At 42.9% G+C, this 14,265-nt stretch overlaps 1 protein-coding gene and 1 long non-coding RNA gene across 2 annotated transcripts; both read right to left on the bottom strand.

Moving 5' to 3' along the window:
• Nucleotides 1-2,328: 2,328 nt before the first annotated feature.
• LOC121298188 (G8 domain-containing protein DDB_G0286311-like) lies at nucleotides 2,329-4,152 on the bottom strand. Its single transcript, XM_041225125.1, has 3 exons — nucleotides 3,604-4,152; nucleotides 3,078-3,143; nucleotides 2,329-2,494 (listed from the first exon to the last, which is right to left on the bottom strand). Exons 1-3 carry the CDS (start codon nucleotides 4,030-4,032, stop codon nucleotides 2,492-2,494), a joined length of 498 nt encoding a protein of 165 aa, XP_041081059.1. The 5' UTR covers nucleotides 4,033-4,152; the 3' UTR covers nucleotides 2,329-2,491.
• A 4,264-nt stretch (nucleotides 4,153-8,416) lies between these two features.
• Nucleotides 8,417-13,226, bottom strand: LOC121297829. The gene is made up of 3 exons (XR_005947224.1): nucleotides 13,124-13,226; nucleotides 11,841-11,899; nucleotides 8,417-8,455 (listed from the first exon to the last, which is right to left on the bottom strand). It is a non-coding gene; the product is annotated as an uncharacterized LOC121297829 (long non-coding RNA).
• Nucleotides 13,227-14,265: the final 1,039 nt, after the last annotated feature.

Genomic DNA, 14,265 nt, shown 5'->3' with positions numbered 1-14,265 from the left:
AAAAGTTCAAGGAGGTGTAGACTTTCTATAGGCATATATATATATATATATATATATATATATATATATATATATATATATATATATATATATATAAATATATATATATATAAAACACTGCTTAAAATATTCTCAAAAATATTCTAAAAGATTGGAACGGGTGTTCAGAAACAGGGCGTGGCTAAGTTTTCACTTCATTTGTGCTTGATTTGAAGAGCTGTGTCGTTATTTTTCTGTCAGAAATCTGGCAACCTTACTTACAGCGGCTCTCAGCTGTTAATAACAAATTGCTTTGCATGGACTTTAGTTATAGTATAAAGTTGTGTGAGATTTCAAATGGGATCTTCAATGCTAAAATCTTGTGAACATACTGCTTTCAGACAGGTTTCCTACCAAATTAACCTTTAGCGGTCCATTTATTCATTGCTTGTCAGACACATGAGGTATAATATATTTTCACACACACTGTGCTTTAAGTCTTTTTGATGTCGGACAGGGTCAACTTTTTAAATAAAAATTTTTATTCAAGGACTAGGACCTTACGAGGGAGAGGAGGCCATTCGGCCCATCTCTGCTCGTCCAGCTCCTAATATCTGATTGATCTCAAAACTATCAAGTTGGGTCTTAAAGAATCCAATTGATTCAGCAACAACAACATGACGAGGCAACCCCTCACCACGCTGTGTCATCTGTTCCTGGTTTCCTAACAGTGCTTAGAGTATTGGTCAGGGTTAATTATGTCAGCTTCAATCATGTTCCCCTGATTCTTCTTTGTTCTTGTCTAAACCTATTCAGTTCTTTCAGCCTCTCTTTGTAGTTCATTCCTTTAAGCTCTGGGAATGGTTCTTTTAAACAATCTGTTGCCACACAGCTGTGTCCTCTGGTCTATGTCTCTGAGGAAGTCCAATGTTCCTTCATTATTTGCAACATAATCACATTTAAAACTTTTTAATGAATGTGGCAAAGTGGTTGATAGTGTGCAGGTGCAGGTTATCAATGAACAGACAGACAATTATAATCCAGGTGAAAAGTTGGTTTATGATATTTTTGTGTCCAGTGCCTGACAGCAAAACAAACAGTAAACAATAAATGATGTTAAGTAATACAGCAGCGTGTATTACTTCATTTATAATCCCTGGGTTAGCCCCACAAATAAAAGTCCTGCTTTTTATTATACACCCACACAAAACACACACAAGTCTGTTAGTGCGTGCATTAGTGCAAGTACAGTTATTTGTCATACAAGTGCAGTGCTGTTCTGGGTTTGTGCTGGCCTTTGGCAACAGCTCTGGAACAACAGCAACAACAAATAGACGAAACAAACAAACACTCACAATACGGATAAAGAAAACACAGGTCCTTCCGGGTCACTTTTCATAAACTAAAATGAAGGAACAGATTACGTCGCTTCAACCCCTATTTATACCGTCACTCATGGTAAACCCATTGGTAAACGATTGCAGCCACTCCTCCAATCCGCTGCTGCCACATCATTTCCCTTCCGAGTTGATGAGATAGTACCAAAGCTCTGCCCCTTTACAAAATAACCGACTTCCTTTTAACCCTCGGAATGAGGTGACAGGCCAAGTAGTCCAGGGTACTCTGTTCCTGTTACTTAGCGCCCTAAGGGAGGGAGATTTACCACCAACAATCATTGTTCTTTCTGTCACAATGATATATTTAGGATAGGGTTTAATTACCAGTGATTAAAAAACACATTTTTAAAAAAGACAGACCACACAGTATTTATACAAAAATGTATGCTTTCAGTTAGAAGATTTACAAATGGAATAAACATAGATAGAAACAATAACATTGAGCTATAAAGCACAATGTGTTCAACAATATTAATCATATGCATGACAGAGTAAATACAGTAACAAGTTAAAACAAATACATCAAACAGACAAACATGAGATTGTACCAAACAGTTGTGCTACATCTCAGCAAAGCTGCACTTGTGTGTGTGTGTGACAGACAGGTACTGTACATGGGTATTGCAGTCATAGCCTGTCAGCTCAATTGGAGCTCAGACAGCATCTATCAACAATAACAAACCTAGACACAGACAGTGCAGTAATATTGCTTCATTCCGATATCTGCAGTTCTGATAAGTAAAAAAAGTGACTTGTTTAATGAAGTTATTTATTATGTGTGTGAACCTTTATGAACATTTTTGGGCCAAAAACTTTTCTCAGCGGAAGGGAGCCCAACGAATCATTACAAGTTCAAGGTAAAAATATTTTTCTCCAGTGGCGGTCAACTACCAGAAAATATAGTCTTTATGGTGGGGCACTATCTTTTCATTATATACGTGGCTGCGATCTGTTCTTCCTGGAAAAACTTCATGAGCATAGTGAAAATCTTCTTGTCAAATCAAATGTATTCAATAAACATTTATATAATTCATGTTTTCTTAATTCTTCTTTTTGTTGTTTTCCCATCAGTCTGGCATTGGATGCCATGCTTATTCGTATCTGTATTAATGCTCCTACTAAAATGAAATTGAATATGAAGTTAATACACTTGAAGGAAAAAACGAAAAACCTGACATTACTTTAAAGTGCTTTTCATTAAATAATCGTTATATCTAACAGACACACAAGGACACAGCACCTGGAACAAGACGTCACAGTCTGAAATGATGTTATTTACTGTTGATCTGTTATTAACAGTATGATGTGTCCCTCAGAACTAGGAGCACTCTTAGTTTAAGGCCCTGGCTCAACATTTACCCAGGACAGTTCTGCCACGTATTGCAGCAACCAAGTTTAAAAATAAAGTCACAGGCACTGGACCTTAAACTAATATAAGAAATCTACATGTGTTAAATGTCAAAGTAGCTTAAAAACATTTCGATTTTTACATATCTGTACGTTTTTGAAACTGAAAACTATGCACACCTCATGTACAGCAGGTTCACGACATATTATTTTTCTACAGAATTTGTGCAGATCAGGGAAAACATTATTTTCACTTTCACTCTGGTCCAAAATTGATCAGATTTCCAGGAACGTTTTTATTTCAATAAGAAGATGGACATGCGTCTGGAACAATAATCTGACTAGTTAACCTACCTCATAGATGGGAGACTCCAGAGAGCAAGCCTGTGCCAGCTTTGAACACATTTTGGTCTTCAGGGCCTGAAAATTATAAAAGGGACAAATGAGCTAAGAATGAAAACACTTTACCTTTTAAGTTCAACATTCAACATCTCTAAAACTTTTCTTTCTTATATTTTAGCATTTTTATCCTGGAAAACCCAATAGTTGAAGCTGGTCTCATGTCTTTTGGAGCACTCCAAAACCAACCTTTTGCCTTTATCTAAACTTTATTTCTAAGTATGAAACTACAGTAGAATCATAAATGAACATTCCTATCAGAGTCTTGAATATAATGTGTAGTTCTGAATCCATCATCAACCAGTAATATACGTTTCATATTGATACCAGTAGTTACCAGTAATAAACTAGTGAGAAAGACATTTTCATTATGTTAACATATTATATATTTTACTTAAAATAAATAAATACACTAAAACGTTTTGTGAAGAATTATCTTTGTTCATGAACAATTTAACTGTTTAAAACAATTTAAACTTACCAAAATCATTACAACTGGGACAGCCAAGATGGCTAAGCCACACATGACAATGATGGCAGCAGCGAATCCAGGAAAGGGCCTTTGGGTGGTTGTGCTGACTACTGTTGCTGGGGGGTTTCCAATTGCTGCAGTAGGTGTCGTATTTGCTGCTATAGTTGGGGCCAAGGTTGGTGCTGCAGTAGGGGCCGTGGTTGGTGCTGTAGTTGCGGCCACGGTTGGTGCTGTAGTTGGGGTCACGGTTCCTGCTGCAGTAGGGGCCACGGTTGCTGCTGTAGATGGGGCCACGGTTGCTGCTGTAGTTGGGGCCATGGTTGCTGTTGCAGTAGGGGCTGTGGTTGGTGCTGTAGTTGGGGCCACGGTTGCTGCTGTAGTAGGGGCTGTGGTTGGTGCTGTAGTTGGGGCCACGGTTGGTGCTGTAGTTGGGGCCATGGTTGCTGCTGTAGCTGGGGCCACGGTTGCTGCTGCAGTAGAGGCTGTGGTTGGTGCTGTAGTTGGGGCCACGGTTGGTGCTGTAGTTGGGGCTGTGGTTGGTGCTGTAGTTGGGGCCACGGTTGGTGCTGTAGTTGGGGCTGTGGTTGGTGCTGTAGTTGGGGCCACGGTTGGTGCTGTAGTTGGGGCCACGGTTGCTGCTGTAGTTGGGGCCACGGTTGCTGCTGTAGTTGGGGCGGTTGTGGTTGCCGTGGTTGGTGCTGTAGTTGGGGCCACAGTTGCTGCTGTAGTTGGTGCTGTAGTTGGTGCTGTAGTTGGTGCCACGGTTGGTGCTGTAGTTGGGGCCATGGTTGGTGCTGTAGTTGGGGCCACAGTTGTTGCAGTTGGGGCCGTGCTGTAGTTGGGGCCACGGTTGGTGCTGTAGTTGGGGCCACGGTTGCTGCTGTAGTTGGGGCTGTGGTTGGTGCTGTAGTTGGGGCCACGGTTGGTGCTGTAGTTGGGGCCACGGTTGGTGCTGTAGTTGGGGCCACGGTTGCTGCTGTAGTTGGGGCCACGGTTGCTGCTGTAGTTGGGGCCGTGGTTGGTGCTGTAGTTTGCCACAGTTTGCTGTAGTTGGGGCTGTGGTTGCTGCTGTAGTTGGGGCCACAGTTGCTGCTGCAGTAGGGGCTGTGGTTGGTGCTGTAGTTGGGGCCACGGTTGGTGCTGTAGTAGTTGGGCTGTGGTTGCTGCTGTAGTTGGGGCTGTGGTTGCTGCTGTAGTTGGGGCCATGGTTGCTGCTGTAGTTGGGGCCGTGGTTGCTGCTGTAGTTGGGGTTGGTTGGTGCTGTAGTTGGGGCCACGGTTGCTGCTGTAGTTGGGGCCTGCTGTAGTTGCCACAGTTGCTGTAGTTGGGGCCGTGGTTGGTGGTTGGTGCTGCTGTAGTTGGGGCCATGGTTGCTGCTGCAGTAGGGGCTGTGGTTGTGCTGTAGTTGGGCCACGGTTGGTGCTGTAGTTGGGGCCACGGTTGGTGCTGCAGTTGGGGCTGTGGTTGGTGCTGTAGTTGGGGCCATGGTTGGTGCTGTAGTTGGGGCCACAGTTGGTGCTGTAGTTGGGGCCGTGGTTGGTGCTGTTGGGGCCACAGTTGTTGCTGCCATGGTTGTGGTTGGTGCTGTAGTTGGGGCCATGGTTGGTGCTGTAGTTGGGGCCACGGTTGGTGCTGTAGTTGGGGCCGTGGTTGGTGCTGTAGTTGGGGCTGTGGTTGGTGCTGTAGTTGGGGCCACAGTTGCTGTTGGTGCTGTAGTTGGGGCCACGGTTGCTGCTGTAGTTGGGGCCACGGTTGGTGGCTGTAGTTGGGGGCTGTAGTTGGGGCCACGGTTGATGCTGTAGTGGGGCCACGGTTGCTGCTGTAGTTGGTGGCCACAGTTGCTGTAGTTGGGGCCACAGTTGTGCTGTAGTTGGTGCCGTGGTTGGTGCTGTAGTTGGGGCCACGGTTGCTGCTGTAGTTGCTGTTGGTGCTGTAGTAGGGGCTGTGGTTGGTGCTGTAGTTGGGGCTGTGGTTGGTGCTGTAGTTGGGGCCACAGTTGATGCTGTAGTTGGGGTTGGGTGCTGTAGTTGGGGCCACTGCTGTAGTTGGGGCTGTGGTTGGTGCTGTAGTTGGGGCCATGGTTGGTGCTGTAGTTGGGGCCACAGTTGGTGCTGTAGTTGGGGCCGTGGTTGGTGCTGTAGTTGGGGCCACAGTTGGTGCTGTAGTTGGGGCTGTGGTTGGTGCTGTAGTTGGGGCCACGGTTGCTGCTGTAGTTGGGGCCACAGTTGGTGCTGTAGTTGGGGCCACAGTTGGTGCTGTAGTTGGGGCCATGGTTGGTGCTGTAGTTGGGGCTGTGGTTGGTGCTGTAGTTGGGGCCACGGTTGATGCTGTAGTTAGTTGGTGCTGTAGTTGGGGCCGTGGTTGGTGCTGTAGTTGCTGCTGTGGTTGGTGCTGTAGTTGGGGACATGGTTGGTGCTGTAGTTGGGGCCACAGTTGGTGCTGTAGTTGGGGCTGTGGTTGGTGCTGTAGTTGGTAGTTGGTGCTGTAGTTGGGGCTGTGGTTGGTGCTGTAGTTGGGGCCACAGTTGGTGCTGTAGTTGGGGCCGTGGTTGGTGCTGTAGTTGGGGCCGTGGTTGGTGCTGTAGTTGGGGCCACAGTTGATGCTGTAGTTGGGGCCGTGGTTGGTGCTGTAGTTGGGGCCGTGGTTGGTGCTGTAGTTGGGGCCGTGGTTGGTGCTGTAGTTGGGGCCACGGTTGGTGCTGTAGTTGGGGCCACGGTTGCTGCTGTAGTTGGGGCTGTGGTTGGTGCTGTAGTTGGGGCCGTGGTTGGTGTTGTAGTTGGGGCCACAGTTGGTGCTGTAGTAGGGGCTGTGGTTGGTGCTGTAGTTGGTGGCTGTGGTTGGTGCTGTAGTTGGGGCTGTGGTTGGTGCTGTAGTTGGGGCCACGGTTGGTGCTGTAGTTGGGGCTGTGGTTGGTGCTGTAGTTGGGGCTGTGGTTGGTGCTGTAGTTGGGGCCGTGGTTGGTGCTGTAGTTGGGGCTGTGGTTGGTGCTGTAGTTGGGGCCTGTGGTTGGTGCTGTAGTTGGGGCTGTGGTTGGTGCTGTAGTTGGGGCCACAGTTGGTGCTGTAGTTGGGGCTGTGGTTGGTGCTGTAGTTGGGGCTGTGGTTGGTGCTGTAGTTGGGGCCATGGTTGGTGCTGTAGTTGGGGCCACAGTTGGTGCTGTAGTTGGGTGCTGTAGTGGTTGGTGCTGTAGTTGGGGCCGTGGTTGGTGCTGTAGTTGGGGCTGTGGTTGGTGCTGTAGTTGCCACAGTTGGTGCTGTAGTTGGGGCTGTGGTTGGTGCTGTAGTTGGGGCCACGGTTCTGGGGCCGTGGTGGGTGCTGTAGTTGGGGGGGGGGGGGGGGGCCAAGTGATTGCGCTGTAGTTGCTGTAGTTGGGGCTGCTGTAGTTGGTTGGTGCTGTAGTTGGGGCCGTGGTTGGTGCTGTAGTTGGGGCCGTGGTTGGTGCTGTAGTTGGGGCCACAGTTGCTGCTGTAGTTGGGGCCGTGGTTGGTGCTGTAGTTGGGGGTTGGTGCTGTAGTTGGGGCCACGGTTGATGCTGTAGTTGGGTCCGTGGTTGGTGCTGTAGTTGGGGCCGTGGTTGGTGCTGTAGTTGGGGCCACAGTTGGTGCTGTAGTTGGGGCCGTGGTTGGTGCTGTAGTTGGGGCCGTGGTTGGTGCTGTAGTTGGGGCCACGGTTGATGCTGTAGTTGGGGCCACGGTTGCTGCTGCAGTAGGGGCTGTGGTTGGTGCTGTAGTTGGGGACATGGTTGGTACTGTAGTTGGGGCCACAGTTGATGCTGCAGTTGGGGCCGTGGTTGGTGCTGTAGTTGGGGCCACAGTTGGTGCTGTAGTTGGGGCTGTGGTTGGTGCTGTAGTTTGGGCCACAGTTGGTGCTGTAGTTGGGGCCACAGTTGGTGCTGTAGTTGGGGCCACAGTTGATGCTGTAGTTGGGGCCGTGGTTGGTGCTGTAGTTGGGGCCATGGTTGGTGCTGTAGTTGGGGCCACAGTTGCTGCTGTAGTTGGGGCCGTGGTTGGTGCTGTAGTTGGGGCCACAGTTGGTGCTGTAGTTGGGGCCGTGGTTGGTGCTGTAGTTGGGGCCACGGTTGGTGCTGTAGTTGGGGCTGTGGTTGGTGCTGTAGTTGGGGCCGTGGTTGGTGCTGTAGTTGGGGCCGTGGCTGGTGCTGTAGTTGGGGCCGTGGTTGGTGCTGTAGTAGGTGCCACACTTGGTTCTGTAGTTGGGGCTGTGGTTGCTGCTGTAGTTGGGGCTGTGGTTGGTGCTGTAGTTGGGGCTGTGGTTGGTGCTGTAGTTGGGGCCACAGTTGGTGCTGTAGTTGGTGCCGTGGTTGGTGCTGTAGTTGGGGCTGTGGTTGGTGCTGTAGTTGGGGCCATGGTTGGTGCTGTAGTTGGGGCCACGGTTGCTGCTGCAGTTGGGGCTGTGGTTGGTGCTGTAGTTGGGGCCACAGTTGTTGTAGTTGCTGTGGTTGGTGCTGTAGTTGGGGCTGTGGTTGGTGCTGTAGTAGTTGGTGCTGTAGTTGGTGCCGTGGTTGGTGCTGTAGTTGGGGCCACAGTTGATGCTGTAGTTGGTGCCGTGGTTGGTGCTGTAGTTGGGGCCACAGTTGCTGCTGTAGTTGGGGCCGCGGTTGGTGCTGTAGTTGGGGCCACAGTTGCTGCTGTAGTTGGGGCCACAGTTGATGCTGTAGTTGGGGCCACGGTTGCTGCTGCAGTAGGGGCCGTGGTTGGTGCTGTAGTTGGGGTCACGGTTGCTACTGTAGTTGGAGCAACTGTAGGTGCTGTAGTTGGGGCCATGGTTGGTGCTGTAGTTGGGACTGTAGTTGCTGTTGTATTTTGGGCCACAATTTGTCCGTAAACTGCAGACCAACTGTATGCTGTGTAAATAAATCGATAATAAAAAAGTGAAGGCAACCACTTTTGTCCATTTATAAAAGCTATATAAGTGTAGCAACAGCAATCTGAGGAACTACTTCAGTATTTAAGTAAAGTATATATTATCCTTTAAAAAAAGGTATTAAAAAATTATAAAATGTTTCCAATGTTCTACAATTGTTGCTGCTGTTGGTTCATTTGTCAGCACTACCATTAAATGTATGCTTATATATTTTCAAAAGGCTGCCAGTGCTGAAGTATAGCTTGTTGATATTATAAGAACATAAAAACATTTACAAACGAGAGGATGCCGTTCAGCCCATGTAATCTTGTCCTAGTTTCTGTACTGTGCTTGAAGTATTTTCTCTGATCTTTTCAAGATTGTAAAGGCTACAATCATGCCCCCCTCAATTCTTCTTTGTTTTAATAATAATAATAATAATAATAATAATAATAATAATAATAATAATAATAATAATAATAATAATAAAAACATTTATTTATATAGCGCAATTCATGTACAATACAATTCAAAGTGCTTTTCATACAGAAAAAAATACAAAAATACAATAATAAACATTAAGAAAAGAGTACCTTTATTAAAAAAGAAGTAACAGTAAAATTCAGAATAAAACATAAAAATGTTATGCAAAAGCTATATTTAAAAGGTATGTTTTTAATTGAGATTTAAAGATTGCAATTGAAGGTGAATCTCTGATAAAAGGGGGTAAGGAGTTCCAGAGTGTGGGGGCATTAAAACAGATAGCAGCCTCTCCCATCCTTTTACCATTCACCCTCAGAATACATAAAAGGCCAGCATTTGCAGATCTCAGAGTGTGTTCAGGCTGATATGGAATTAGCATATCATTTAGATATTGTGGAGATAGTCCTTTCAGTGCTTTAAAAACTAGTAATAGAATTTTAAAATCAATTCTGTAATGCACAGGAAGCCAATGCAATGATGCCAGCACAGGCGTAACGTGAGCCTTTTTTTTGTTCTAGTAAGCATTCTAGCAGCAGCATTTTGCACTAGCTGTAGGCGTGATATAGCATGACTTGTAAGTCCAAAGAATAAAGCGTTACAGTAATCTAACCTATAAAAAATAAAAACATGTACTAATTTCTTTGCATCATCCAAGGACAAGAATGATCTAAGTTTTGCAATGTTTCTTAAATGATAGAAGGACACTCTAGTAATGTATTTTATATGTGGTTCAAAGGAAAGTGCAGAATCAGAAATAACCCCCAGATTTTTCACTTCAGATTTTACATTTGATTTTAGCATACCTAGATCAATCTTTTTCAACTCCATCTGTTGATTAGATCCTAAAAGTAAGACTTCAGAATTTAACTGTAAGAAATTCTGAGACATCCAGCTTCTCATATCGGCTAGGCATTTGAAAAGGGCATTGATAGCTGTTGTGTCACCTGGTTTAACAGATATATAAATCTGTGTGTCATCTGCATAGCTGTGGAAATTCACCCCATGTTTACGAATAACCTCCCCGAGCGGCAGCATGTATAAAGAAAATAACATGGGACCAAGAATGGAGCCCTGCCGAACACCACATGTAATATTAGCTAGTCCAGATGGAGATGCTCCTAAGGCAACAAAATACTGTCTATTCATTAAATAGGATATGAACCAGTTTAGGACACTACCAGAAAGGCCCACCCATTCTCTAAGACGATTAATTAAACTCTTGTGATCCACAGTATCAAAAGCAGCACTCAGATCTAAAAGGATCAGTACAGATAAACACTACATACACGTAGATCATTTACCACTTGGACAAGTGCAGTCTCAGTACTATGGTTAGCGTGAAATCCTGACTGAAATATCTCGAAGATGTTATTATTTCCAAGAAAACTATTATTTTGTTAAAAACGACTTTTTCAAGGACCTTTGCTAAAAAAAGGAAGGTTTGAAATAGGTCTAAAATTACTTAGAACAGATTCCATTTCTTAAGTAAAGGTTTCACTAAGGTGGTTTTTAAAGAAGAAGCAAACCTTCCTGATGACAGAGCTAATAACTATATCAAGGACATCATTGGACAGCTTACTAAACACCTCCTTCAAGAGACTGGTTGGTATAGGATCCAAAAGACACGGAGATGATTTCATGTGCATAACTATTTTATTTAAGTTTTGTAAGTTAAACAGAGAAAAATAATGTAATTCTGTGTCGATTGTTTTTGGTGGCACACAGAGCTCAAAATCATTTTGTGGAATTTGATCCTTAGTACTAAGTATTTTTCCATCAAAATAATTACTGAATTCTTCACACTTGATAGGTGAGACCACAATGCAATATACAGGTGAAGGAGATGGGTTTACTAATCTATCAGTAGTTGAGAAAAGGACTCTAGCAGCATTGTTCTTCTTTTCTCAAGTAAGACTGGAGAAGTAAGCACTTCTTGCTGACATTAATGCTGCATTATACCTTGATAGGGAGTGCTTCAAAATATCGTAATGTATTTGTAGTTTTGTGTCTCTATTTACGCTCTGCTTTGCGACAATTTCTTTTTATTTGATGTATATCATTATTCATCCACGGTGTCCTACGTTTTACAGAGACTGTTTTCATGTTTACTGGAGCCACAGTATCAAGAGCAGTTTTTATTTGATGGTTGTATCTGTGAACTAACTCATCAGTTGATAGAGAACTTGCTGAGATGGGTGGACATAGACTAACTACTTCAGAAAACATGTTGCAGGCTAAATAAAAGCAGTTCTTTATCCCTGGGGTTAGTCTGGTTGCTCGTCTTTGGACTCTCTCCAGGGCCACAATGTCCCTTGGTGCTCTGGTGACCAGTTCTGTAAGTGCCATCTCTCCAGTGCGTTATACAACCTCATCATAGGACACAGCAGTCAGTTAACCCTGTCCAAGTGGAAATGTACGCGATATATGTTAGGACCCATCTAGACCGGTCGACCACATTGGTTTGGGATTAATTAAAACTTTTAGAACCCTGGAATCTAATTGGAAGTTGCTGCTCACTGCTTGAGTGAGGTAGTGTTTTTAGATGATCTTTTTCAGATCAGGTTCAGATTAAGTGAATTTTCTGCATCGTGATGGGGATTCACAAGACAACCCCACCAAAAACTCGAAAAGATTTCAGGGTTCTAAGCATTTTAATTAACCATACAACCATACATATACAGGAAACTATTGTTTTTTTAATTCTCAGAAGTTGCCCCACCTCACAAAGGACCACAAATGTAGTTCCTGTGCAATTTCTCTTGCGTGTGATAAACTGCTTGTACATGTACTTGTGCTAACAGAGGAACCACAGTAAAGCTGAGCTGCCAATATATATGAAAACAATATAAATTCAGGGCTGGTTTTATACAACAGAGAAAGAATTGGAAACAATTTAAACCTACCTATCATAACGAAAAGCACTTTCAATTGTCGCAGCTGCATTCTGGTTGCTGTGATTTACCTGAAAGAAGGAGACAATGATGTGATTAGAGTTTAGGATAAACACATACAATATCATTAAATATCATCACTTCTAATGATGAAACAGGGGGCACACCCTGTAGAAAAATACTTTCTGTTGAACTCCCTAGCCTATGGGCAGATTTACACAGTCAGGAGTCACAGAGAGGTGACTCAATAAAACAGTAAAAGCTGCAGTCCTGTTTATCACATATGTCCCATAATAAATATCTATCTTCTCTAATTCAAATGCCAACTGTTAAGACTTTCACAGAATTTAAGTTTTCCACACACAGTACCATATGATTTAGCTTAAATATTTAATATTGACATGTTTTTGACATTTACAAAAGCAGTGTATTCATCGTATAATATATTCTTAACATAATCTGTAATCTAAATATGAATATTCCTTTCAATCATTCATTTTAAATAAAATGCACAGTGTTCAATGCAATCAATCAAAACATCAGTTTCAGCCATACAGCCTTTATTATTATTATTATTATTATTATTATTATTATTATTATTATTATTATTATTATTATTTATTATTATTATTCCAGTTATAAATACATTTAAAAAGACTCACACACTAATAGATGTTAGATATTCTTCACTTTGATACAGAAAAGGGTTCTATTTTATTAACACAAAAGAAACTTCATAAATTCAGTGACAAATTTTCGATTTTCAGAAATATCATCAGTGAGCAGACTTCATGCAGAAATGTAAGTTTCTTTTGGTATTTCTCAGGGTGAAATATTGGGTGTAGTAAATATAGAATCCTTTCACCAAAAATACATTATTTCAAGATACCGTTTATGACATTAAAAAAAGAAAATAATTTTGAAAGTGTTGTAGTATATCAATGAACTGCTCTGGGCTGTTGTTAAAGACAATAATAACATTCTAAACAGTTTCATAGATACCAGCAACTATGTTTTATTAACCCATTAAGTACCAAATTACATTTTCTTTGAATAAATCAGAACAAGCTGTATGCATGTAATTTGATATATTACATTTAGACTTCACTTTTGTGGTTAAAACAGGTTAAGTTCTCTTAACTATATCATTAAAGAGAAGATTAAACTAGCAGGTAGATGCCAGTTAAAAATGCTACAATGGCACTGAATGGGTTAATAAAAGGAGACTTTGAAAAAATGTGTTTAAATAAGTTAAGCATTAAAGCATTTAAATAATAAATGATTGTGTTACTGACCTGCTTTTTGAAAGGGTTTTGTAGTGTGTCCCAGGTACTTCGTGCCTGCTTGGCAGTACAAACCCAAAGCCTTGTCGATAGAGCAGGCGAAGCACTTCACTAAGTGTCGATATTAGTGAGATAACTGATCTACTCATTCATTTGTATTTATATACAAAGACAGACAAGGGGTGACAACAAATGACGTTGATAGCATAACAACAATAACATGAATGTACAGCTTTGAGTCACTACTGCACCCAGACTGACGCAGAACACGTTATACTATACTTGTATATTTTCTGAGTGGGATCTATAGTATTTGTAACAATGCATGACTATAACCAATCCTGAAGGTGCAATAACCAACCCTTAAGATTCCAAGGGTGACTAGAAATAGTATGTGAGGAAGGAAGGGTCGTTTCTTGTAAGGCTTCAATTCCTTATTCTGTTAGAGAAGGAAGGGCTCTTGCTGCTTTTAAATGAAGACTGAAAACATTTGATTACAAACTAGCCTTCTTCTCATAGTTTTTTATTCCACAATATAACTGCTTTTTGTTGTCCTTTCAATTGCAAATGTTATTACTGTTCCTACTATGTTATTTTTATTGTTATTTTTATATGAACTCGCTTTCTTTCTGTTACCAAATGTTGTATGTACTGTTTTAATACATAAGAACATAAGAACATAAGAACATAAGAAAGTTTACAAATGAGAGGAGGCCATTCGGCCCATCTTGCTCGTTTGGTTGTTAGTAGCTTATTGATCCCAAAATCTCATCAAGCAGCTTCTTGAAGTATCCCAGGGTGTCAGCTTCAACAACATTACTGGGGAGTTGATTCCAGACCCTCACAATTCTCTGTGTAAAAAAGTGTCTCCTATTTTCTGTTCTGAATGCCCCTTTTTCTAAACTCCATTTGTGACCCCTGGTCCTTGTTTCTTTTTTCAGGCTGAAAAAGTCCCTTGGGTCGACACTGTCAATACCTTTTAGAATTTTGAATGCTTGAATTAGGTCGCCACGTAGTCTTCTTTGTTCAAGACTGAACAGATTCAATTCTTTTAGCCTGTCTGCATATGACATGCCTTTTAAGCCCGGAATAATTCTGGACGCTCTTCTTTGCACTCTTTCTAGAGCAGCAATATCTTTTTTATAGCGAGGTGA

The sequence above is a fragment of the Polyodon spathula genome, chromosome 23, assembly GCF_017654505.1.
Source record: "Polyodon spathula isolate WHYD16114869_AA chromosome 23, ASM1765450v1, whole genome shotgun sequence".
In the NCBI taxonomy this organism is placed as follows: Eukaryota; Metazoa; Chordata; class Actinopteri; order Acipenseriformes; family Polyodontidae; genus Polyodon; species Polyodon spathula.
Note: the sequence above shows the minus strand (reverse complement) of the source record. Positions and strands in the feature narration are given on the sequence as shown.

Bases quoted from the DNA above. Each gene is read 5' to 3' on its own strand.
- LOC121298188 (XM_041225125.1), bottom strand. From the start codon at position 4,032: ATGGCCCCAACTACAGCACCAACCGTGGCCCCAACTACAGCACCAACC. The intron at 3,144-3,603 runs GTAAGTTTAAAT...TATAATTTTCAG, and splicing joins TCCCAGTTGTAATGATTTTG to GCCCTGAAGACCAAAATGTG.